Genomic DNA, 25195 nt, shown 5'->3' with positions numbered 1-25195 from the left:
ACTTTTCAATGCAAGGATATTCATTACAGTAACATCTGTCTTTCTAATAATAATTCTGGTAGTAGCAATTTCATCTGTTTCATATGCTGAAAGTGGAGCTCTGTGATTTCCTTAGTAGTGGTATCTGGAATTGTTAAAAACCAGCAACACAGTTCCAGTCTGGAGCATTTTCTTCCAAGGTTGACCATATTTCATCAAAAATGCACTGAGTCTCTGGGCTGATTGGTCTGACTGTCCTTTTCTTGGTTCTGTGATATTCTCTAGGGTTAGAAAAGTGTCCTGTTAAGTACCTCGTGCTGATCAAAAGAGTTTGGTAATGAGCAAATTGTGGGATGTAAATGTCCTTAATAGGTGTGATACATATTTTGGGGATTTAATATTTTACTCTAACAGTTTAAACTGTAAAACGAAAAAAAAAGAAGGAGAGGAAAAGATCTTTGTAAAAAGGAAAACCAGTGCCATACCTTAGCAGAGATCCAAATGAATTTGAAGTTCCCTGTATAAATAAGTTCTAGCCTTAATATCATGCAGTTTTACCTGTGAAGCTTTTCAGACTTTGCTTAATAGAAATGTCTGTATTCTGTCTTTATTGTTCAGGTAATATTGTTGACACTGGTTGGACTGTGGGCATTTTCTGTAGTATCAAAACAGTCAGTAGCTTGATTTCTTCACTTACCAGACATGGATGTGTTGAGAAATGACACAGCTTCTCACGTCAGGTGGCAAATCAGGCTTAAAAACACTTGAATATTATATTCAGGGAGCTGGATCTGGTGTTGAGTGACCTGGGAGGGAACTGCAGCCTTGGGGTAGAAATGCAGTGGAAGACCCTCTCCTGAGCTGGGGGGCCCTGCAGCCCCTGGTCGGGAGACTATGGGAATTGGCTCGTCCTGAACTGAGAATAAATCAAATGGGCAGGGAAAAGCTCTAAGAAAGTTAGAATGGTAGCAGCTCAGACTGAGAAAATTGTTTGAAAATATCTTGAGTACAAGCAGTATGTAAATGCTGTTAATGGTCACTAGAAATCAGGGACTTGATTAATATATTCTCCTGTAGCAAAGTTCTCCTCATTACACCATGAATAGATGTAATTCTGTCCATAGGAACTTGAATACGGATATTTTGGCATTCAAGGAATTCTGTGCATTTCTCCTCCTTCTCCTTTTAACTCAATGCCAGCAGCAATTTTTACTTCCTTTTCATCCCAAAGTATCTTTCTTCCCTTTGCTGAAAAAGATTAACAGAGAAATGGCAAAAGGCTCAATACCAAGCTTTTTCATTTTTTCAGGAAATAAATAAATTCCTTTCTATCCCTTCTAGGAATGAAGGCCAAAAATTTATCACAGAGCAACAATAAAATAAGAGTATTTAAGGATTTAAATAAATAAACTTTAATAAACTTGTATTTTCAGCACAGAGCAGATGGTGTTTGACAGACCTGCCTGAAGCTATGTAGCATCACATGCCATGCTAGTTATTTTCCAATAATGTGATTTACTAAACAAATTTCTTTGAAATCATACAATGAGGAAGGGGGTTTGTATACAGATTAAAAGGGAGTAGCCATTTTATAAGTTAACAGCTGAAGGACACTTAAAATTCCTGGATAAGTAAAAATGGTGCAGAATGTGACACTTCAGCCATATTTGTGTAAGTTAATAAAATACTGCCTTTGAGAGAGCTCAGCTGGATCTCTTGGTTTGGTTTCGTTTTCCAGCACAGACTGGTTTATTACTGTAGCCCTGGGCCCTAGGGTGTATCACCGTGTCCTGCAGCCATAGGGAGGAGGAGGAGAGAAGATCCAGCAGGCAGGAATTGTGCAGCAAGATTGATTTATTTAATTATTTTACAAACTCTTTTATAGACTTTTTTCTTCATAGTCTAATTGGACAAGGATCAGCCACCCCTTGGGGGTGATTGGCTAAAATCCTAAAACATCCATTGTCAAAATATTTTTCTACTATACTATAAACAAGACTTCTCAAGGCTGGAGGTGTTTGGTTGTTTACCTACTCTGCTGCCTCTTCTGTGAGAGAGAAAAGTCTCTCATGGACTTAGAAAATAGCAAGAAAATCCTTGCTAGCAGCATTTTAGTATCTACACTGGTTCATCCCGTTTAGCATCTCAGGCAGCATGGAGGCACAATTTGGGCAGTTGCGCACAGCAATGTGTTTTGGAGGGAGAAGGGACCGGCCAGATGGATATTGACAGTTTGTGTTGTGTGGCCTAAGGGTGACAGAAGGGTTCCCAGTTGTTTTGTGTTTCACAATAGGATGTACCTTAAGGGCCACTGTTTATGTAAACACTGTTTATTTAAAACTGGAGTCAAAAAGTTACCGGACAGATCTGAAGAGAGGCTTAGGAGAGATGCTGGATTTAGGCTACCATGGGCCTACTCTCAGTGAGCGTTTCCTCCTACGAGACATACAAAATACCCAGATTAGGAACCTGAATTACAAACTTTGAGGTCAGTCTCAAAATTTCTACTTCTATTTCCAATAACCAGGAGGCTTTTCCTCTAAATGGTACAGTTTATCAAATGCTTAATTTGTTTAGTGTTACTGTATCCCGTAGCTGACTGCCCTGGAAGGATTCCCAAGTTCCTGTTCAAGGACAACTTTCTGACCCCCTAAGTGGGTGCCAAGCATTAATTGCTTGACCTCACCATGTTGGTGGTGAATTCAAAATACATGTGCCCTGCATGAGATCAGTGAAGAGGAATTGTTTTGTTTGAGAGCAGTAAAATACTGTCCCTGTGTAGCCTTAAGTGCCATGGTGTTTGCTCTTTGATTATTCACAGTGCGTTTATACTTACAGGAATTTTGGTCTGTTTAGCAAATTATGCCCTCATTTTATTAAAAATAAGGAAAAAAAAGTGCCAAACAAAGGTTATCTTTGTCCTAAAAAAAAAAAAAAAGTTTTAACATATTTTCTGTGATTATGGATCTTTCTGATCCAGTCCATTAAGGCTTAAACAATGAGAAGGAAGAGAAGAATTTAAAGAATATTAAATAAATTGAATGATTTGACTGGAAAAATAAAGCATCCCAGAACACAAATGTCACCAAGGAAACTTGGTGCAGCAAGTGCACAGCACACAGCTGGAATAATTTTCCTTTTTCCTAAGTTTTCTTAGGATACAACTCTGTAGTCTGACAAGCTAGCACCTGGCTGAGACTGGCTCATCTGTCAGTCCCTGTTGGACCATTCCAACAGTCAGGAGAGGCTTCCTGAACCACACTTATCTGCCTCAGCATTATTGTGAAATTTCATCTTGAAAAACAGGCTCGATTGTGTGCACATATGGCAGCTGCTGTCTTGAACAAAATACCAGGGACTGAATTCAGGACATCTAAAACTAAAAGCCTGTGCTGACATTGCTCAGGCTGAAGAGACGTGGTCCTTCAGCTGGGGACCAGAAGAACTCAGTCAAAGGATGAACGCAAGAAAAGTGAGATAAAAATATCAGCGGGTGACACAGATGCCTCCTCCTGTGTGGTAGAAAATGCTTTCTCTCTGTTTTCTGGTGTCAATTTGTATGATTAACTCCAGAATTGGTAATGGATTCTTTTTAGAAAGCTAAGAGGTAAATTTATGTTTTGTATTAAATTCTGGTGGCACTTGATACTGTTATGTTTGAATTTCTAAATAAAAAAAGGGAATGGGTTATACAGATTTCTAAATAATCATAAAAGCTTTGGCCTCATGTCGTAATTAGAATTACAGGCAATAACAGAAAGCAGGCATTCTCTGGAGTGAATGCCTAAAGCAATGACTGGAACAGAGGCCTCTTGCCAATGTAGGGTTGATAACTGTGCTGTACATGTGAGAGGATATCATTGAAAGGGTATCTTTAATCCCCATCCCACCCCAAAAGTGACTTCTCAATAGCTCCCAGAAACGTGTGCTATTAGGCTCAGCTGGAGAGAGAAAATCGCTCTTAATCATATGCAAGGAACAATTCTAAATAGGAGCATTTGAAAACAGCCTTGGGAAGGAAAGAGTACTGCCAGAAAGAATGGAAGATCATTTTGATTCTTGATGAAAAGCTTTCAAACAGAGTTCAGTGTGCAAGAGATGTGACAAATCTTTAGAGAAGTAGTTTTCTCTTAAGAGAAAGGTAATACAGCTAACAAAGTCACTTAATGCTTTTTTGTGCCATTGAACCTAAAAACCGTATTTTTCCCCCATTGGTTATGAGCCACAAAAGGCTTTTTTCCCCCTTTTTAATCTTCATGAGGAGTTTTGCTTTGAGACTTCCTGCAGGAAAATGTTTTAAGTGGAATTCTTCTTTATACTGAACCTAATGTCTGCCAATATGATTCCTGTTACAGGCGTAGGGACCATTTTCCTTCTGTCCTCAAGCTGTGTTGCTGCTTATTATCATGTTTAACATTCCCAGTGCCTGGCAGGATGGAGATTAGAAACTCTTAATATTCATTTTATAGTGAAAGGTCTTGCCAGATTTTTTGGAGTATTAGCTATAATATATGCACATAATTTATTGGTGGAAAAGTTCTGAACTCTCCAGTGAGTCACCTTAATCTTTGTTCTTATCACTTTAGGATTGTTTTAAAAGAATCTTCTGTGCCTCCTGTACATAAACACATTAAAAACATTACTTTGGAAATAACAAGTCAATGGAAGCAAACAAAAAAAGCAGCAAAAATTGTCTTTGATGAATCCTTACTATTTTTTTTTAAAGTTTATACTACCTGGAGCATTTTTCTCTAACTCTAAAGTTTCGGTTTTTTCAACAGACTGGAAGGAAGGAGAAGGGGGACCCACTCAACATTGCCATTGACAAGATGACCAAGAAAACACGAGACCTTCGAAGACAGGTGAGCCATGCTTTTTATAATGCTTCTTGATTTTCCAAGGAAATCATTGTTTTCCAGCTTCAGACTGGTTCTGCCACACGTGGGGTTATAAAGAATTGGTGTCCTCATTTAAATCTGCCCTACATTGCACATGACATTAAGCAAAGTAGCAGCATTTCCTGAGACAAGAGAAAGGGAGAAAGAAATGCATTCCAAGTGTAACCCCCAATGGTCTTTCCATGTGGGAGGGGAGGCAGATTGTCCAGACCTTCCCTGCCGTGGCAGCCCAAAAACCCCAGTCATAAAAACACTGGCATATGTGCTTATTTGAGTTTTATTGGAATCCTCTCACTGGAGTAACTGGAAAGATGAGCAGAATATGAAAAACAAAAATTATAAGAGCAGAATATTTTCAAAGAGAACTTCTAAGGTACTGTATTAAAGAAAGATCCTATGAAGATACAGAAAGTCATAATAAATAACAATTTTTCCAGAGAGGTGGATGCCCCATCCCTGTAAACACTCAAGGCCAGATTGGGTGAGTCTGAGCAACCTGGTCTCGTTGAGGATGGCCCTGCCCATGGCACACGGAAGTGAACCAGATGACCTTTAAAGGCCCCTTCTAACTCAAACTATCCTATGATTTTATGAATAATTGCAAAACCTAGTTCAAGACATGAAGTTTGGCTTTCTTATATTACATTTATCATTGTGTTTTGTGATAAGAAAGAAAGTTTAATTTGAAAAGCTTGAGATGGAAAAGAAGTGAAAGAATATTGGCAACGAAAAGGGAGAGATCTGTAGGTTTCTCCTTGCACCTGCAAGTTAAGGCAGAACAAATTGCCTCTTTTGACTTCTTTTTTCTCCATTTGAGATGATCCCAGTTCTGCATTTTCTGTAAAATTAAATAATAATAACAATAATAGTAATAATAATAATACTAATGAAAATTCTACCTGGCCTCTGTGAAAATTATCCCAAATCCAGAAAACTGCCAAACCAAGTAAAGATTTAAATGTATCTCCAGATACCTCTTTGCAGCATGATAGTTTCAGAAAGAGTGGCCCCTGTAGGCATTTTGAAATTCGTGCTCTGCCCTGCTACAACTCAGCTCATTTCAGCTCTTCCTTCTCAGCCGTCAGCAGACGTGTTTGAAGATCATATTCTCAGAGCTTATTTTGCCAAATAACAGACCTATTGCAGTGGACTTACAGACAATATGAATCACTGAGTCTCCCGTATAAAGCCTGGCGTCACATCTGCTGCTCAGCTAATGACAGAAGAAAGATCTCTGCTGTTCTGACCTCCAAATTTGTGGGATCCTCAGCTCTGCAGTGGAGCTGGGACCATGTGTTGCCTCCCACCTCTGTTCTTACTGCTTCAAGGAAGTAGCAGACTAACACATGAGTTAGTTCTCTGTGAGGCTCTCAGCAGTTGCCTGAATTACTCATCCCTAAAAGAAAATTTACTCTGAAACGTGATATAAAAATGGCACCTTTCTTAATAAGCTGTGTGCTTCTCATGTGTATTTACCCCCATGGAATGTTCAGTCTCAGAGAGGTTGGAACTCTGGATGTGGGTAAAGTGAAGCACAGATACTGTGTTTTCCTGCTTGGAGATGAAGCTTTTAATACAGTTTCTGATATTTATGAAAGTTAATCATGTATAATGTTTATTAAATTGTGGCAGTTGCTAGTAAACTAATCAAGATTAAATCATAATTGTGCTGGGTTTTGCACAAATGTAGAGGAAGATGGAGTCTGCTTTCAACAATGTGCGTTCTCACTGTAAATCATGATCCTTCAGAATCTTAATCAGTGTTCTGCTTCATCACATGAATAATCAGCAGTGTACCTGTGTGCATCTGCCCAGACCTGCCTGTGCACTCCCTGCTCAATTCCAGAGTGTGAGGGTGTCACTGAGAGCTGGCTGTAATGTTTGAGGAGAGAGGCCTGAAGATTCTGAGGAAATGAACTGCAGTGGAGATTACAGAGTTCCACTATTTCAGTCTTTCAATTTTGGGCTAAATCATTGCTGAGGCAACCAACTTTCAATATCATCATGCCTTTTGTTTTTAATGAATCCTTCTTAAATCTTGTTTTTCAGACTTTGGAAGTTTAATGTTAACCCCATAAAACTAGATAACCTGCAACAGATGTTTGGTGATGAAGAATACTTTTTTTTTTTTTCCCCAGTTGGTAGTTAGGCTGCCTTGCAAGTCTTCAGAAATCACCCATCTAAGACTGATTTTTCCTTTTCTCCCCAGGTCACTTAGCTCTTTATTTCTGAGATTTGATTTCATTATCTGCAGAACATGCAGACATGGGAAATGATTGTGGATGGAACACATGGTGCTAAAATTCCGCCTCACAATTCACAGTCGCTTCAATATTTCTTTTTCTGGTGGAATTACATCTTTTAAAGTCATCATTTAAACTCTCCTGGGAATTGGGAAACTATTATGGAGATCTAATTATATGTCTTACTATAAACTGCCAGTAAAAACATCAACCTAAGTCAGACTAAAAAAGTTCTTGGAAGCAGACACATCTCACCAGCTCATAGCTTAATGCTGCCATTCCTCACCGGATTTTCATAGAATCACAGGATGCTTTGGGTTAGAAGGGACCTTAATATCCACCTCTATCCAACCCCCTGCCATGGGACACCTTCCACTAGCCCAGGTTGCTCCAAGCCCCATCCAGCCTGGCCTTGGGCACTTCCAGGGATCCAGGGGCAGCCACAGCTTCTCTGGGCAACCTGTGCCAGGGCCTTACCACCCTCACAGGGAAGAATTTTTGCCCAAAATATAACTCAGGTTCCTCAGTACATTTAAAACAAGGAGGTACTGGAGAAAGTCCAGCAGAGGCCACAAAGATAGTGAGGGGTCTGAAGCATCTCTCGTATGAGGAGAGACTGCAGGAGCTGGGCCAGTTTAATCTGGAAAAGAGAAGAATAAGAGGGATTTCATCAATACGTACAAATATTTCCAAGGCAGAGGTCACAGAATGGTACCAGACTCTTTCCAGTGACGCCCAGCAACAGGACAAGGACTAATGGCCATTAACTAAAAGTTCCCTGAGAAAGAACTTCTTTGTGTTGAGGGTGGCAGAGCACTGGAATGGCTGCCCAGGGAGGTGGTGGAGTCTCTCTCTCTCTGGAGATATTCCAAACTCACCTGGACACATTCCTGTGTCACCTCTCCAGGTGCCCCTGCCTTGGCAAGGGGGTTGGACTGGATGATCTCCAGAGGTCCCTTCCAGCCCTAAAAATTCAGTGATTCTGTAACCCTGTCCTCTGCCAGTGTGAAGCCATTTCCCCCGTCCTGTCACTCCATACCCTTTCCAAAAGTCCCTCTCCAGATCTCTTGCAGCCCCTTTAGGCACTGGAAGGTGCTGGAAGATCTGGAAGCCTTCTCTTCTCTTGTTTTATTACATGATCTCCCACAAATGGCTTTCAGGTGTCTCTGGGGTTTGTCCTTGATACTGCTGATTTCATCTGAGCTCATTTGTAGGCTAAAAGCTGTAAGATAGTCACTTCCAAGATTTCTGAATTGGTTGGGTGAGTTCTCCCTCTTTCTGATGGGTTAGGATATTGATTGCTTCTTTTCAGTGTCTGCTTTTCCCAGTAGCCACTATCAGTATCAGGAATGGGGACACACTTTGGGGTACTCAGGATCAGGTTTGGCCGTTTAGGCATGAACTAGTATTAATAATGACTGTGCTGTGGTGTCTTTCTACCAGGCACACACTCTGCAGAAGCCAAATTAAAAAAAAAAAAAAAATTACATATCCAGGTCATATTTGCCCTTTTTATACCTCTAATCAATTCTTTATGTATTATGCAGTAAGTACATCCTTTCACATGACCCTTATGTATATTTGATCAGTCATTTACATTCCCCTGTGCCAAGATGTGCTCTTGCAAATACCTTTGTAAGACACTTGGTGTCTTACACCTGTGGGCATGATTTTCATCAGTCTGTTATCAGCCACGTTCTCTAACATCCCTCCCTTCAATCTACAATTATTATATTATCTTTTAGTCACAGAATATCCTGAGTTGGAAGGCACCCACAATGATCATTAAATCCTTGGTAGTACTGTTTCAGTAGCTGTATCAGGCTGCAAGTCAAACTTTCAAAAGGTTAAATGTTGATGAGACAAGTACCTCCTGTAATTAATTCATTCAAATTTGGTAAAACAAAGACCTTGGTGACAATGTTTTAATCATACTCAGTTTTTATCAACTCGATAGGTCCCTGAAAGTACTTGCAAATCATTGTCCTTTGTTTAATATGGGTTACACCAGTTTGAACTAGATCCCAGGCTTCAGCATGTGCTTAGGCTTATTTGTCATCTCTCTGTTCCAGCCCTTCAGCAGCAGCGTGTCTCCATTTGCTCCTTATGTCACTCACTTCCACGTAGATTAAGTTGTATTGCTGTTTATGAATGCTATTTAGGGGAAAAAAAAATGTTTAGCACTTTGAAGCCTGCCAAAAATTGGTGTAGACTCTAGAAGGACTCTCAGAATAAAAACCATGAATATTAACTCATAGAATTAGAGTGATGGGACACCTAAAACTGAAAGAATGTGTTCTGTTGGAACAGATTTTATTGCAGCTAACCCATACAATGTCAATTGTATTATGGATAGACACTTATATAATGTGCTCAGTCTGTGGGCTTAAATCTCTCTACTCGAGTATAGGCATAGGTTGCTTCTTTACAGAATGTAAATGCTTTGAGAAAAACACAGGACTTCCTCCAAAAGAGGAAATCTTACCATCATCTTTTTGCAGCAAAGCTACTGTCTCACACACAGACCAGATGACTTGCAAATGCTGTAGAGAGGACCAGCAGCACCTAGAAATTAAATCTTGGTGCTCTGAATCATGATTAACCGACTTATTTTTTGTTTATCCTCTCTTTACTATGTTCTGTGAGGACAAGCAAGACTTTTTGTCCAGTTTTAGAAGGATAATCTGAAGCACAGAAAACAAAATTGCTTTTGAAGGTGAAGCTGCCTCACTTGAGGTATTCTGTGTTGTACCAGCATTAGGAGGTACACAGCATCGGAATAGTAAGATATAAGCCCAGGGGAAGCATTAAGTCTCAAAAAGCAAAACAAAATCTTCAGTGGAAAACAGTGAACCCAATTCTAGTAACAATATACATTAAATAACAAACTCCTTTCACCTACCCAAAGCAAATGAAGAGCACACCCAAAGAAATAAAAAACTCATACAGAGGGGCAGAGGGAAGTCAGTTATGGAAATAAGGTGGTGATATAAAGAAGTGGTTTTCCTTCAGTCACTCTTACAGTCACTGGAGTTCATCTCTGGAGGTTGACTTGGGGTTTCAAGAATGTATTTTGTATAAGCTCTTTGTATATAGGGAGTCATGAAAAATCTGCTTCCTACTTTAGGCACCCTAAAGGTAGGTTTGTGTGAGGAGTCCTTTGACTTTCCAGCGGTAGAGCCAGTCGATAGTGCAGCAATTGGTGCATTTCTGGGGGCGCTGGGGAAGTGTGTTCTTCTCTGATGTGCCCTTTGTTGCAAACAAGAGGACATTGGGTAGCATTATAGATCCTGAAGGGCACCTTTTTAAATTCAAGATCTGTATAATTTAAATAGGGAAAGAAAACAGAGAGAACAAAAGGGTCACAGACCTTCCCGAGCTCACATAACACTGTGAGAGTTTGTAAGAGAGTTGATGCAGTGTTCTGAAGGTGCAAAGCTTCGTGCAAGTGTGAAGTAGTAGCAGAACTTCCAAGCAGGTTGTAACTTCAAAATTTAGTCTTGCAGGAGTGTTTATTAAGATTTATTTTGCAAAGGCAGAGTTGAAGTGAGGTCACGCTTAAATAGATGATCCACAAGAGTCTGTGCTGTATTACCAAGGAGGAGTTTTTGGGAAAAAAGGGAAAGTGCCGTGTTATTGCTGAGATTGCCCCATTCTGTTGCATGAAAATGTATCTTGACACATTTTTTAAAGGGAGCCAGCCACGAATTAATCTAAACCTCTTTGAACTTAAGGCCACCTGTGGCATCAGCTTTTGCTTGTGAGAAACTCAGCCCCTTTACCTTGTTGCTTAATAGGTTTTATTTTCTCCTGCAGTGACTCCAAGTGCTCTTGAATATGGAAATCTGGAAGCTGCTTCCCAAAAGCAGTCTATCAGATGCTAATACAGATTTATTTCTGTCATGTGCAAATGTTTATGCCTTGTATTCATTTAATATATGTGCACTGCATTGTGCATAGTTCTTTTCTAGGTTTGTAGTTCTTTTCTAGGTTTTACAGCTTGTACAAAGGTGTTAGTCAGGAGTTTGGTGTAATACTGGCTTAGAAGGCAGAGATAGCAATGCTCCACTTAATAAAATCCTCTACTCTTCCAGATTCTGCTGAATTTATGGCCACAGGAGTAGGGACACTCTGAATGTCACCAACGTGGTCTGAAAGAGCTGTGAGCCCCTAGCATGCTGTTCAATACTTCAATTTTTTGTCTGCTCCCATTCAGTAGAAAACTGATGTTATTTACTTCAGGAAAGGACTTCTAGAAATATTTTCAAAAATCTGAACTGAAAAATTAGGGAAAATGCACTGTTTGAATTACAATCAAGGATTTTGATTTGAACTTCTTTGAATGCACATGCCTTTATCTCCCTCAAAATGCACTTCTGGGTGTTTATCACTGTGACATTGAGGTTTTTATAGTGCTCTGAAGTGCTCCAGAGGAAATGGAGAGTGCTTTAATACTGCTGATTTACTCTTTCAGGTCTGCAGTAATTTCCTTACTGCCTAATTATAAGGCTTGGTTTAATTTACTCTACACATAATGTTTACTGATGCACATATGGTTCTATATTTCAGGAAAATATGCCCATATCAGGTAGTTTTGGGTAAGCCTGCAGTGTGTAACATTTTCATTAAACAAAGGAAACTTTGATCTGCAACATAATACTCATGATGGACTTTTTATTTTTTCGGGCAAAACCCACGGTGTAGTAACTACGGTTGCTTCTGCTTTTTGAAACAGGACTTGATTTTATCTTTTTTTTTTTTTTTTAACTGAAGTTGTGAGCAGAGGTTGGCCTTTCAAAGTGCCTTGTGAAGAATTAGGAGGCAAAACTCAGTGACAGCTCTATTGCATTGGAAGAGATTACTACTGCACATAGTTTGTGTATTATTCCTCAAATAATGAGCCTTCATAAAACCTCAGATATTTCAACAAATCTTTGTGTTTAGAAGATGCCTACCTCTGCAATCACTGCAGTGGAACAAGTCTGGAGTTTTTAAACCCTTCTTGATAAAAGACATTGTAAATGTGGGAGAAGCTCAATAGAAGTGTATAATGTTGCTACATTATAAATAAAAACCCCCACAAACCAGAGAAAAAAAAAAAAGACAAAAAAAACCATCAGAAATGTATTTCAAGAGATTTCTGTTGATAATAGTTTTATATAAAGAAGCTTTCACTGTTCTGTAGTGTCAGCTCAAGAATGACCTATAGTCACATCAGCTAAAGGAACTTAGAGAAGCTTGGATTCATAACAACAGCTTCAAGTGTTCATTATCAATAATGCAGTAGCATGAGGTAGGGTGTACTATAAACATGGAAGAAAACATAATCCTTTTCCAAAGACTTCTCTAATTCCATCTTCCTAATGGCTTTACGAGCAGTGGCAAAGTACATACAGTTTAATTGCCAAATGGGATTTCAACGTTGCATTTGTTTCTTAATTGACATTAATTTTGTTCACTAACTATTTCCAAGTGTTATGAAATATCTTTACTGTTATGTTCTACTTGTTATTAAGCAACCAGATATAAAAGATTTTGTTTCCAGTCCGTACTGTGTAAAAATTACTGCAAAGGAGAAGAAAACAAAGTATAAACAAAACGAGGAAAAAGACAACAAAACCCCCAACAAAACAAACCCAAGAACAAAACCCAGGCTGTGATCTCGCTGCTGTAAGGGCCTTTTGAAAGGTGTGGATGATAATTGATAGTATCAGATATCAGTCATCTCTGTCCATGGGGCAGGATCCGCTCATGACTCTGAGTGACTCTTGGACAGGATGATGAGAAATCCATTTTTGCAGCACGCAATCAATTTTTAATCTTGTTTCAGCTATTGTCTGGCACTCCAACAGACAGCTCTACCCAAGAGCTGTCATCAGCTTCCACTGGGCTCAGTCTCTAGGTCTTGGAGAAGCTGATGCCAATATTTACTAGGCCAGGCTGTTCATGCAGCTGGGTTACGTGTGACTGCAAGTGTGACACATGTGGCATTTATTGTATTAAACCTGTAATGCTTATTGGAACTGACTATTCATAGTGAGGATAACTTCATCAAGTATTTTCATAGAAAATTTCCTTCCCATCTTGACCAAATAGCTATTTCGTCTCCCCAAACCAGCTTTTTCCCTAATTAGTTTTCTTTATTTACTGTATTTGTTTTAAAAACCCCATAAAGTTCCAAAGCCACTTTACTTAATTTAAATATCATTTAAACAGGACCTGAGACAATATATGAAGCTGTACCGTATGTTGTGATTCTTAATTTAATCTTTGGATTTTTAATCCATTGTCTCTATTCTTCCTCATTGTCCTCTTCTTTGTCACACCTCTTTTACATCAGACCTTTTAGGTTTGCAGTTTTGGTGACATTTTTGACTCTTTACAATTCTCTTCAGTTTTCACAAGGTTATTTTTCAAAGTCTTATCCCTTTTTTTTCTCTGCTGGGGTCACCTCCTGTGGTCTTTCCCTTCTTTGTTCCTACACGTAATTTCCTGTTCTGCAATTTCATCCTTCCACATTCACTTCATCACAATTCTACCTTCTCAGGTCATACAGAATGCAAAAGTTAATCACTGTCTTTTCACTTCTGGGTTTTTTTGACTTTTGACTTCACTAATGCTTTTCACTTTTAGTTCAGTTCCTACCTGTATTTCTGTTTTTCCCACATTTGTGATTTTAATCTCTGTACTGTCCTCTACCTGTTAATGCCCTGTATAATTCTTTATTTTTAGAAATAATAAATATTTAGTAGAATCCCAGCACTGCAATCAGAGTTGGGTCTTTATTGTTCTATCTAGACATGAAAGACAGACTTCATACCCTGATAATCTTCACATGTTTGAGGGCTGTGTGTTTATCATTCCCCCAAACATACATTTTTTTCCTCTGCTTTTATGTAACTGCACTAATATTGTTAGCAAGCCTGAGGCTTCCTCTCACTGAAAAATGTTTTTTTGGAAAGGCAGTATAAAATTTTTCTGCCATGAAAATTGACAAACCACCCACCTTAGCCCCTCAACAAACCCCAACAAACAAACAAAAAAATTTAAATCAATGGAGATTAAGTACCTAAGCACTTGGTAATGGGGTTCTTCCATGCTTCGGGCCATATACCATTTTGAGGAATCCTTTGTAGTGGCCTGTGACTAGGAGGAATATTTTTGTGTGTGTTTCTTATACTCTTTCAAATTTCTGGTCAAAAATTGTCACTTTAACTTGCTTTCTATTAGTTAATTCACCCCAAATCCTTTCCTAATTATGGCAGTTTTTCCTTAGAGAGAGGAAAGCTCACACATGGAAAAATATATTAAGAATTTCAAACTGAAAGAGAGCAGGTTTAGATTAGATTTTAGGTAGAAATTCTTCCCTGTGAGGGGGGGGACACCCTGGCACAGGGTGCCCAGAGAAGCTGTGGCTGCCCCTGGATCCCTGGAAGTGCCCAAGGCCAGGTTGGACGGGGCTCAGAGCAACCTGGGCTAGTGGAAGGTGTCCCTGCCCGTGGGAGGGGGTTGGAACTGGATGGACTTTGTGGTCCAGGGTATTTCATGATTCTAATAAGTATTACCTGTCTTTGTAACAGCATTTCTTCCTGATTGTTTTATCTTAGGCTCAAATCTTACATATATGTATTTAATGTATTCCATAAATCTGTAGTTTGAGTGTCCAAGTGTGATACATGTTTTAAATGTTAATTTTTTTGCTGTTTCGTCTGCCAAGACATAATTGGTGGTGTTACTGTCCCCATCCCCCAAGTTTGGTCACATCCTCGTGTGACACAGTCTGCAGAATTGACCGAGACTTTCTCTTTAGCACTGTTCTGCAGCAGCTTCTAATGGTCACTGCCGTATTCTCCAGAATTCAATTTCACAGCATAGTGGGGTGACACAGCTTAACTGCACTGGAGAAGGCTTTATTTTCATCCCTTTCAATTAAATTAATGCCTGTTTGGGAGCGCTCTGCAGGTGCAAACTGGAGCTGGGTTTCAATGCACGTTAAATGGAAAATGGGTGAATAAGGTGCTCCTTGGTAAACTTTTGTTACAGGCAGCTCTGTACTGCCAGGCTTTATAAAGTTTAACAATCTGTTGGAGTCATTAATCTCCTGCTGTGGCTTTACCTTCCAGTGTCAGGATTAGACATTTAATTCTCTACTAGACTGGAAGTAGCACTGAGACATTTTGGTTCTAAAATTGTTATATAGCCATGGAAAACATCATTTTGGTGGGCATTTAACCTCTTTGAGCTCAATTACGGCTGTGAACCGACAATGATAAAACAGCCCTAAATAGTGCTTAGAACAGTAGAACATGATGCTATCAAAACCAGCAACTTGACTGTGCACCATAAACTGACTAAACTGACTGAACTGGAAAGACGTAAAATCTGCCTGTGGTACACCACTGATACTTTCAGAAATATTTGCAGGTCTTGATGTTTTCCTTCTATATTTTTTGGTGGTCTGGCAAATTTATTAATCTGTTAGCTTTATATTCATTAATAAAGTTTTTTCTCTGACAAAATGAATTAAGCAAGATCTTCATTTAACGTGCTTCCTCCTCTAATAAATGAAGTTTCATATAGTGGAATTCATGCTTTGAATTCACCTCTAAATTAAAAATCCAGTGGGGGGGAAAAAAACCTAAAGCATTGTCTTATGAGTAATAGTGTGTGTCATAATATTTGTATCAGAATGCAGCATAAATTAAGGCATCACAAAGACATTCTTTAATGCAGGTGCACGAGCAAAGCTCTCGTGCTGCTTTTGGAATAAAACACGACGTGCTTTTGCAGCTTGCTTTATGACCATTCAAATTCAAGTCACATTCCCTTTTGATCTGACGTTACCTGGATGAAACTCAAATCTCTGGGTGCACAAGCCATCTCCTAGGCTGGACTTTGTTGCAGTATGCACAGGAGCACACAAGATTCGTTTCCCAGTAGTTATTTACCTTGATGAATAGCCCTAATTGGATCAAATAGACTGGTAATGGTGAGCCAGTACTTTTAAATGTCTTGTCTTGTGCCATTAGTATTACCTTGTCATGTATCCATTTGAGCTCTTGGATGAATGTCTTGCCTTCATACTCCTGTCACATTTAACAAATGATTTTGTCAAGTTGCTCTTTATAGCTTGTGGTGAAGGATGGCAAAATTTGTGGTCTCCTGCATACATAAAACCCGTTAACTCTACCTTTCAACTTCAATGCAAGGGCGTCCTAAAACACAGATAGCAAATTCCTAAAGAAATTATCATGCCTGTTTACAAGAGGGGCCAGAAATATTCTACTGTCATCTATGATTAACACAGCAGAAGAAAAATTGAATGTATTAATTTTGTATTTATTAAACCTGTGACAGTCAGAATTCAGATTTTTTTTTTCAGCTGCTGGAATTACCAACCTCAGAGGACAACACAGAGTTACCATTAGAAACAAGATACCCATTTTATGCATTCATTTTGATTCAGAGAGAACTCTACTGTATATTTACCATGGTAAACCCCAAATTGCTGGTTAGCTGATGCTCTTGCTGTCCTTTTTATTGATTTCTGGTATGTGGTTGTAAACAAACAAAAAAAAAAGATATTTAATACTGATGAAAATAAGTTGCTCACTTGAACATCCTGAGACTACTCTTACAATTCCATGTGGCATATTGTTATAACCCGATCTATAACACCACATTAGCTTATATTAAAAATCGAACTGCTTGTTCATTGAATAAATGCAAGCCTTTGGAACAGATCCCTCCTTATGGAAGGATACAAACAGAAAAATGTCAGTGCTCATTTAGCATTTAAAGTAAGTTTTTTCAGTGCAGTGGACAGTAGGTTTTTACTGGCACATACAGAACTTGAGCAAGTGGATTTTTTTAAGGATTTTTCCCTGAGAATGAAATAGAAGAGACATGGGATTTTTAAAAGCTTTGTGCGTTCCTTTGGAAGTGCTACCATTTGGCCTTTTTTGGTACACAGTGGGCATCAGAGTCTAGCTATGGGTACAAAAATGAGGCATCTGACCTGGAGTTTGTGAGCAAGCACTGGGAAATGGACATCTGCAGAGGGGAATTATGCAAATTTATGATGCACCTTCTCTGGCAGTATTTCTCCCTTAATGCTTGCTATAGGTGAAACCCTTCATTTAATAAGGAATCACAGAATATCCTGAGTTGGAAGGGACCCACAGAGATCATTGAGTCCAGCTCCTGGTTGTCCTGCACAGAACAACCCCAAGGATCTCACCATGTGTCTGAATTTTTAAGTTAAAAAATTAATATAAATTTATATAAATACTGACTGGAAATCTGTCGGCCATAGAATGCAGGGAGCTGTGCTGGTGCACTATTCTCTGACACCATCTTAGAATATTTTTTCTTGTTTTTCTTGCAGTGTTTTGGTGTACTTGGAGCAATATTAGTATTTATATTGAGATGGTACCTATGAAAACTATTCATGGATCGGGGTCTCATTGTAGGAGATGCTGTGCAAACAGACCCAAAGCATGGTCGGAAAGAGCTTTTAATGTAAGAATAAAATCAGTCAGCAAGTGGGTATCAGCAGATTGATGAAAGAAAAAATAAGGAGTACAAGATGAAAATGTAATAGGTGGTAGCAAACACACACCAGCTTCCAAACTGTTGACAGGTCTCTCATAGATGATTCTTTTCTTCTTTTTGTCTTGTTTCCTCCCCCTGTTTGTAGGTGTTACTGAGTTAGCTATTCTGAGTGCCTTTATTCATTTTGAAAGTGGATAAAAAATGCTTCCAGGTAGAATCTGAGTAGAATTAATTTTTAAGGAGAATTGAGAACTGCTTGGTACATTGACTGCTTCAGTTGTGATGGAAATAAAAGGAATACCTCCTGCGAGCACATAGATGCTATTTTGCTTTGCTTGTTTTTACTGCACCACTCAGGGAATGAATGAAAATATTCAAAGTTAGCTTTCCCCTTATTCAAATAGAGCTGAGAATTGCTGTCATCAAACAGTAAATGTGTCTTGGATTGTGTGTTTGCAATGTCTAACAATAGGCTAGTTTTCAGTGTGATTGGGTGTTTTTATGGCACCTTATCTAGCTAAAGCTTTCTTGCTTGGACTGCAGAATAGAGAAAGTTACCTTTCTGGGTGCTTCATCTAACTAAAAACGCATGATTTAAGGAGACTAATAGCTACCCAGGCCTCCAGGCTGAGTAACTCCCAGCTTCTGTGTGAGTCCACAGTTTTTCATTCTTAACAACCCAAAAGCTGGAGAAAACATAATCAAGATGTTTCTGATCCACAATCCTGCAGAGCAATTAAGCTTCCAGGAAGAATTATTTAAGATTTCAGTCATCCTTCTGGCTGTCTTTCAAATTTTAGTGAATTTTGACATTAATTAGTGGACATTAGCAAGGTGGAGAAGAAGTTTGTGACATCATTCTTACAGTAATATTGTTTCAAACAGATGTTTTTATGGACTAGCAGGTGTTAAATCTTCAGTAACTTGCAAGGTGGATTTTTCTTCCTTTAGAATAAATTGTAGTATGTTTTCTAATCCGCCTGGAAAATGCTTAGAAAGATTTTCTGTTTATACCTCTTGGAGCTATTTGAATGGGAATACAAAGCACAAGGCATCTGCTACACAAAATATTAATTATTGCATGGAATACTTTTCACTGGAGGAATTAGAGAAGGCTTAGAAATATTCAGGCTAATATTTTTAATGGTTGCTTGAAGTTAAGCTCCTTAATCCATATTTGGCTTTTTAGTGAGCTGAACTGTTTTTTTCAAGTAGTGTGGAGCTTTCAATTCTCATCAATTTGCAATGTCTTATGTGAGTTATCACCATCATTCTGTACAGACCATTCAGGCCAGTAGGATTAGGTGTATGTCAGCACAAATCCCAGGAGGGGTTTGCAGAGCCTAGACCCTCAAGTTTTTAATTTTGCTTGCTGGAAATATTGGAGAAAAGAAAGCAAAAAGTCCAAATTCCCACACAGTGCTGTGAGATGCAACACATCAGGCCTTAAATATGAACAGTGGGAATGTGTGCTGATAAAGGCCCTTTATTTACTGGTGTGCTCTCTTCTGTCTCAGCTACGGAAGGCAGTGATGGATCACATATCGGATTCATTCCTGGAGACCAACGTCCCATTGCTGGTTCTCATCGAGGCCGCGAAAAGCGGGAATGAGAAAGAAGTGAAGGAATACGCTCAGGTCTTCCGTGAACACGCCAACAAGTTAGTGGAGGTAAGTGACCTTATTGATACGGCCAGATTTCCATCTGGCACCTCGAGGAGAGACAAGAAAAGGGATAAACTGGGTGAAATGTTAGAGGTGTTGTTTCAGGAGTTTTGGTCAACTTTATCCTGGTGATTGCCCAGGAAATGTTCGGATGACGAAACAGAGGGCAGAGGAAAGTGCTGTGTTTTTGTAGTTCATTAAAGAAATTGAGCTTGTTAGAAATGGTGTTTCCAGCAGTTTGTCAAAAGACATGAGCAACAAGAAGTAAATTTCAGTTCAGCTTCACTAACAGTACAATTGAGCTGAAAGTCTATTAAGTAAAAGGCAAATAGGTGCTTCACAATCTGGTCCTGGCCAAGGACTGCTCTAGACTTAATTACTTGTCAGTCTGAACTAAAACGGAGAAAAGGACATATAGAGAAGGCACAGCCTTAAGAACATATATGATCTTGAAAGGTTTGTATTTTATAGATGAATATATATATTTATAGTATCTTCTCTTTCTGAAGAGACACACTGTGTAAAGTCTACCAATGATAATTACAAATCTTCAGGGATGATATTGAAACGGCTTTATTCTAGCATGTGGAGTATAAAATATAATGATTGAAACCTTGGATGCTCATTGAATGGAGTTTTAATAAAATGATGAAAATGTTTGTCTCAGTTTGCCCTCCAGTAGACCAAGAGCTATGAAAAATGCTTGTGTTTTAAAAAACAAATAGAACTCAGTGATTTGCTTGATAACATTGTGTGGTATTTTTCTGTACTAGCAGTATTTTGAAGACTTTGTAGCCCCTTTGCAACCTACTTTCTACTTACACCATGTGCTATTTAGCAAAGGGAAATGCTGTTAGGGAACTACTGATCTGACAAGTACTGAACTATACCTTTGAGTATCTTCTGTTAAAACAGGACTCATCCTAATTCTGTAGTGCCTGAGCTGAGACAAAGAGTAAGGGTTTCTTGGTTATTATTGACTAGATCGTGATAGTTCCCTGACAAAATAAGTGTCTGGATGTGTTTTTGCAGTGGGTGTGTGTTTTCAGGTGTTCCGGAGCATCTCATTCTTGCTATGTACTAAACAGGGAGTCAAGGTACCTCATTCTGCCTCTGGGAATCAGGTGTTTGCTGTAGTACTTAACTTGCAGGTGCCTGAAGGCAGGTCCTGGGGTCTTGCCTTCTAAAAGCACTAGGTCTAAAAGGGTCTAAAAGCTCTGGATGGATTCTGTGCAATGCTGAATACAATTGGGTTTATTGCTGTTTTCTGCAAGAGGAGCACAGGGCTGTCAGCAACCTTCAGTGCCAGCCCCTGTGTATTATGCAAAGATTTGTTGCTGCCTCCTCATGACTGGAGCTGTGGCAATGAGAAAGGAAATAGCTGGTAGGTATATAAAGAGGGGAAAAAAGAAACCAAACAAATGGAAAACCCCTCCACAATGTTTGTTCATAGTTATATTATAGTGGCAGTGGAGTGTAGGCTTATATGCAATGAACATATGTGGGGTTACTGTTATAGCAGTCACATCCTCCACAGATTTGCAACAAAATGCTGCAATGACAGGTCTAATAGCATTATTAAAAAGTTAAAAATAGCTAAGAAGATATTTTAAAAAATATCACAAGAGGTAATAGCATAAAAGGAGGAAAAATACCTTTTAGGGGTGTAGTTAAAATAAAAAAAAAGCCAAAAATTCTCTGCCAGAAAAACCCACAACTTTAACGGGAAAAAGAAAGAACTGTAATGCTGTTAAACTTTCAGAGGGAAGCTTTAGGTTAGATCTTAGGAGGAAATTCTTTACTGTGAGTGTGGTGAGATCCTGACGCCCCCAGGGAAGCTGCTTCATCCCTGGAAGTGCCCAAGGCCAGGTTGGAGCAATTTGGGATAGTGGAAGGTGTCCCTGCCTGTGGCAGGGGGTGAGACTGGATGGTCTTGAAGGTCCAGGCAGTTCCATGATTCTGTGGTTCTATGAAACCCAGGCAATTCCATGATTCTGTGGTTCTATGAAACCAAACAAAGAGGAGTTTTAGTTATTTAACTTTGGGTTTACAAGCCTAAGATTACATTAGGTTTGTATTTTAGACCGAACTGGAGGTTGGTTAATGATTTTTGAGATGTGGTTGTCTTTAGGTACCCCACCAAAAAGCAACAATGATGGTACCAATTGATGTCTCGGGCCTAATACCTAAGATTTTTATTCCATTTAGGTTGTTCCAGACTGTTAGAAGCAGATTCTTAATTGAATCTTGTATATCTGTGACAGCTGGTACTGGCTTGCGAGTGCATTCTTACTCTTTTCCAAGGATGGATTCTTTTAGGTGGATCTTGCCCTTTTAGTTGTAAGAACTATTTCTGGTTCAGGTAAAAAGCATCTTGAAGAAATGAATTTCTAGTGCAAGTGAAATTTTTAACCCCAGATTTCAAGTTCATCAGACTGAAGAAGCAAATACGTATTTGGAATATATTTATGTCCCTTCTATGCTAGATTTTTGCACTTCAGATAGTTTCATCATTTTTTACTTACTGATGCACAATGGAATCTTAGCAGATGGACTTCTATGGTTTTGTGGGTCAAGTATCTTGCAAATAGTGAAGTGTGGTTTAAAGATGAGACATAATCAAGTGACTATGAAATATGCTTTCCCAGGCGCGGGGCCAGAATTGCTTGCTAAGATATGCAAACACAGCTCCACTGAAGTGCGTGGAGTTGCACTTGCTCACGTTAGAGGAATTTGGCACTGCCAGTTCAATACTGTGAAAAGTCTGTAGCATTAATCATTAATTTTCAAATCCGAATCTGAATTCCTTGGATGTCCTACCAAGCTCAATAGACAGCCTGTCAAGAGGTCAGGGAAAAATAATACATGTTTTAATATTTCTTTACACAGAACCTACATTTTTCTATCCTGACTGAAAAACATGCACTTCTTGATATTTTTTCAATAAAAATAGCAGAATTTTCTCTGCATAGCCAATACAATTTTAAAATATATTTTGTAAGTATGAGGCTTATAGAGTTAACTTTCTTGTACAGTCTGTATTGCAGAATATTTAAATCTCTCAAAAGCTCTTTTCATTATATAATATTTTCCCTTCCCCACCTCTTACCATAACATTAATAACAGCAAGGATGGATTGTCGTTTTTCTAGACATTCACTGACAACTAGATTTGTCTATGGGTTTTGTTGGAAACACAGAGTGAGGTGTCACTTAACTATAATGTAAATCATACAAAATAAAACAAATTGTCATACAGATTCTGGGGGTAAAACAATATAATAAAACAGAATTTAGATGTTACCGCTCCAGGCTTGGAGAGGTGACTCTTTTCCTTGGAATCATCTTTTAGCAGTCATCTCTTAGGTTTTTTTCTGCCTTCTGAAACTGAGGTTAGAGAAGTGATGGTGCCTTTCCAGGTAATGATCTTTACCTCATGAATCCCTTTACGGTTTTTAAAAAATAACTTCTAATGACTGAAAGTAAATGCCTGAGTTGTAATGCCAACTCCAGATGTGACCTTGGGAAGTCATTTAACCTCTCTGCCCAAGCACCTTCATTAGTAGCATAAGGTTAATGACAGATAATTCTAATACCTACCACACAAAGGCACTTGACTGATAAATCAGCTCAGATTTATTCAATGCATCTATCAAAGCATAAGGAAGCTAATTAATTAATTTTCATTATTCCGTTTGGTAGAGCTTCCTCGGTTTAACTGTTGGTCCTCTGGACTGCTTCTTGAAAAATTGAATTATAAAATCCAACAGGTTTTCCTGGTAGGTGAAATTCAACATCCGGTAAACACTTAAGAGCCATGGTAGCAGGCTGTTCAGTTGGAATTCAAATTATAGTGGATTGGATCAGACTTTCCATTCTCAAAAGGATGGACATAAGTCCAAGATATTTCTACTAGTTGTTTCAGTTTGGGGAGTTTCAATGCTTTTATGGAAATACTTCACCATTTTCGTGGTCATTAAGCATTTACAAGGGTTAAATTCAGTTGCATTATTCTTATTTCCAACAAAATTTGAATGAAGGGTTTTTTCTTGTTCAGTATGAACTGATGAAGTACCAGATTTAAAGCACCTAAAAATGAACTTTTGAAAAGTCCTTTACCAGTTTTTCCTGATGCCAGTTTTGCATGAATTGATTTTTATGAAGAATTTTGTGGAGCCCGCATGGATCTATCAGTTTCACCTCATACAAACTTAAAAGATTTCTGGGGACATGACAAATAATCAAAGTTGCCTTGCAAGAACACTTGGCCAGTGCAAGAACTGTGTTAGGCAGTGGTTTATGGTGATTTAAAGTTGATATGGTGCATGCAAATCAATAGTATCATAAGGTTGGATGGTAATTTGTAGCAGATGAAATCTAACAGCACCATTCTGGTTTTGGTTTATAGTCTCTTTGTGCATTAAGTTTGCAGGAGCCTTTATTAACTTTCTCCATGTAATTGCCACTTTGAAGAGGATAATGGGGTTACTTTTGGGACGTTATGGGTTTGGGTTTTGTAATTTTACAAAAAAGAAAAAGGAGAAAAGAGTTTGAACTTCTTTATGAGACACAAAGCAGGCTACCCTTCATTTTCTAAGAATTGTATTATTTGAAGCTCCCTAATTCAGACTAACTGCAATCTTTCCCGTCATAAATGTGGAAACAGGCTTGCATGCTGAAGACAGGAGGGAAGAAAAAATCACTGTCAGTATGCACAGCACATAAAACAAGAAACTGGACCTGCTCAGTGACCCCTTCTTATTTGATTTGGTAATGAGAGGAAAGGGGGAAAATTGGGAAAGAAGGTTTTACTCTGGTGGTCGACAATGAATTTAATCTCAGTTTACATCAGCAGTAACAGAACTAAATCCAACCCAGTATTTTTTCTTTCCATAAATACCTTTTAAAAAAAGCACACAGAACACTTGGTTCATAAGAAATGGAAAACCACACTTCGGGAGTGAAGATCATCTGTGTAACTCTGCGATGCACGTGGGGCCAATGGAGTGCTGAGACTTCCCAGTGCGGCACTTCAGCTCACTTCCACGAGGTGCTGGTGGCCTTCATAAGGAATAGATGACAGTGTTTTATTTGTGCTTTTGTAAATACTGTATAAATTAATGCACTGACAGATTTTAATTTACGACAGACAAAACCCAGATGAACAAGCCTAAGAAAAAAATCTGGCTCATTTATATCTGCAACTTTAGCTCAAGGAGCAAAGAATGTTCCTGCCGATATTTTCACACATACTTGAAATGTTCTGTTCTTTTTGTTTAAGTGTACACTGCTGCTACATCAGAGTACACACCTAGCTGTTTGCTTCTGATAATGGAGAAAAAGTGTCAATATTCTGTCATAGCTTCTGCATCCAACTTGCATCCTCAAAATGTGTACATCCCTGGGTTTCCTCTTACAGACTTATCAGCTTTTACTCTCATATTTTTCTTTTAGCTGACATTAAGCTAGATAAGAAGTACTGTTTAGGAGGTGGTAATCCTTGCTTCTAATCAAGAAGTGTTAAGAAGGTAATGGATTATTTTAATTCAAGCTCTTCAAGTTGAAAGATTTTATTTCAAATTAAAGCTGTGAGCTACCTTTGTGTCCTAGTGTTTCATCTGGTCAGTTTTAATTTCCGTCCTAGGCCTTTCTTCCCTGTGTGGGCAACAGATGTTCTTAATTCCTAGTAAACATCAGGAGTGCATTGACATAGCTAAAGCCACCAGTCCAATTATTTGCAATAAGACAATGAAAAGTCTGACTGAACTCTTCGAGAGAAATTCTTGAGTCCCTCCCACAGCCAGATTTAGTGACTGTTTCTCCTCCTTGGAGAGCTAAATGCCTTTGAGGCAAAATGA

General features: G+C 38.7%; 1 protein-coding gene across 4 annotated transcripts in view; it reads left to right on the top strand.

Moving 5' to 3' along the window:
* The window catches only part of CTNNA2 (catenin alpha 2), a 463437-nt gene that overhangs the window by 343705 nt on the left and 94537 nt on the right, over positions 1-25195 (top strand). For all 4 annotated transcript variants that reach the window (XM_039550337.1, XM_039550338.1, XM_019287148.2 and 1 more), the window contains 2 exons: positions 4761-4841; positions 19192-19344. In XM_039550337.1, coding sequence (XP_039406271.1) covers positions 4761-4841; positions 19192-19344 — 234 coding nt within the window. The remainder of the gene's footprint in view (positions 1-4760; positions 4842-19191; positions 19345-25195) is intronic.

This window comes from Corvus cornix, chromosome 4 (genome assembly GCF_000738735.6).
Source record: "Corvus cornix cornix isolate S_Up_H32 chromosome 4, ASM73873v5, whole genome shotgun sequence".
Classification (NCBI taxonomy): domain Eukaryota; kingdom Metazoa; phylum Chordata; class Aves; order Passeriformes; family Corvidae; genus Corvus; species Corvus cornix.
This window is presented reverse-complemented; position numbering and strand designations above follow the sequence as displayed.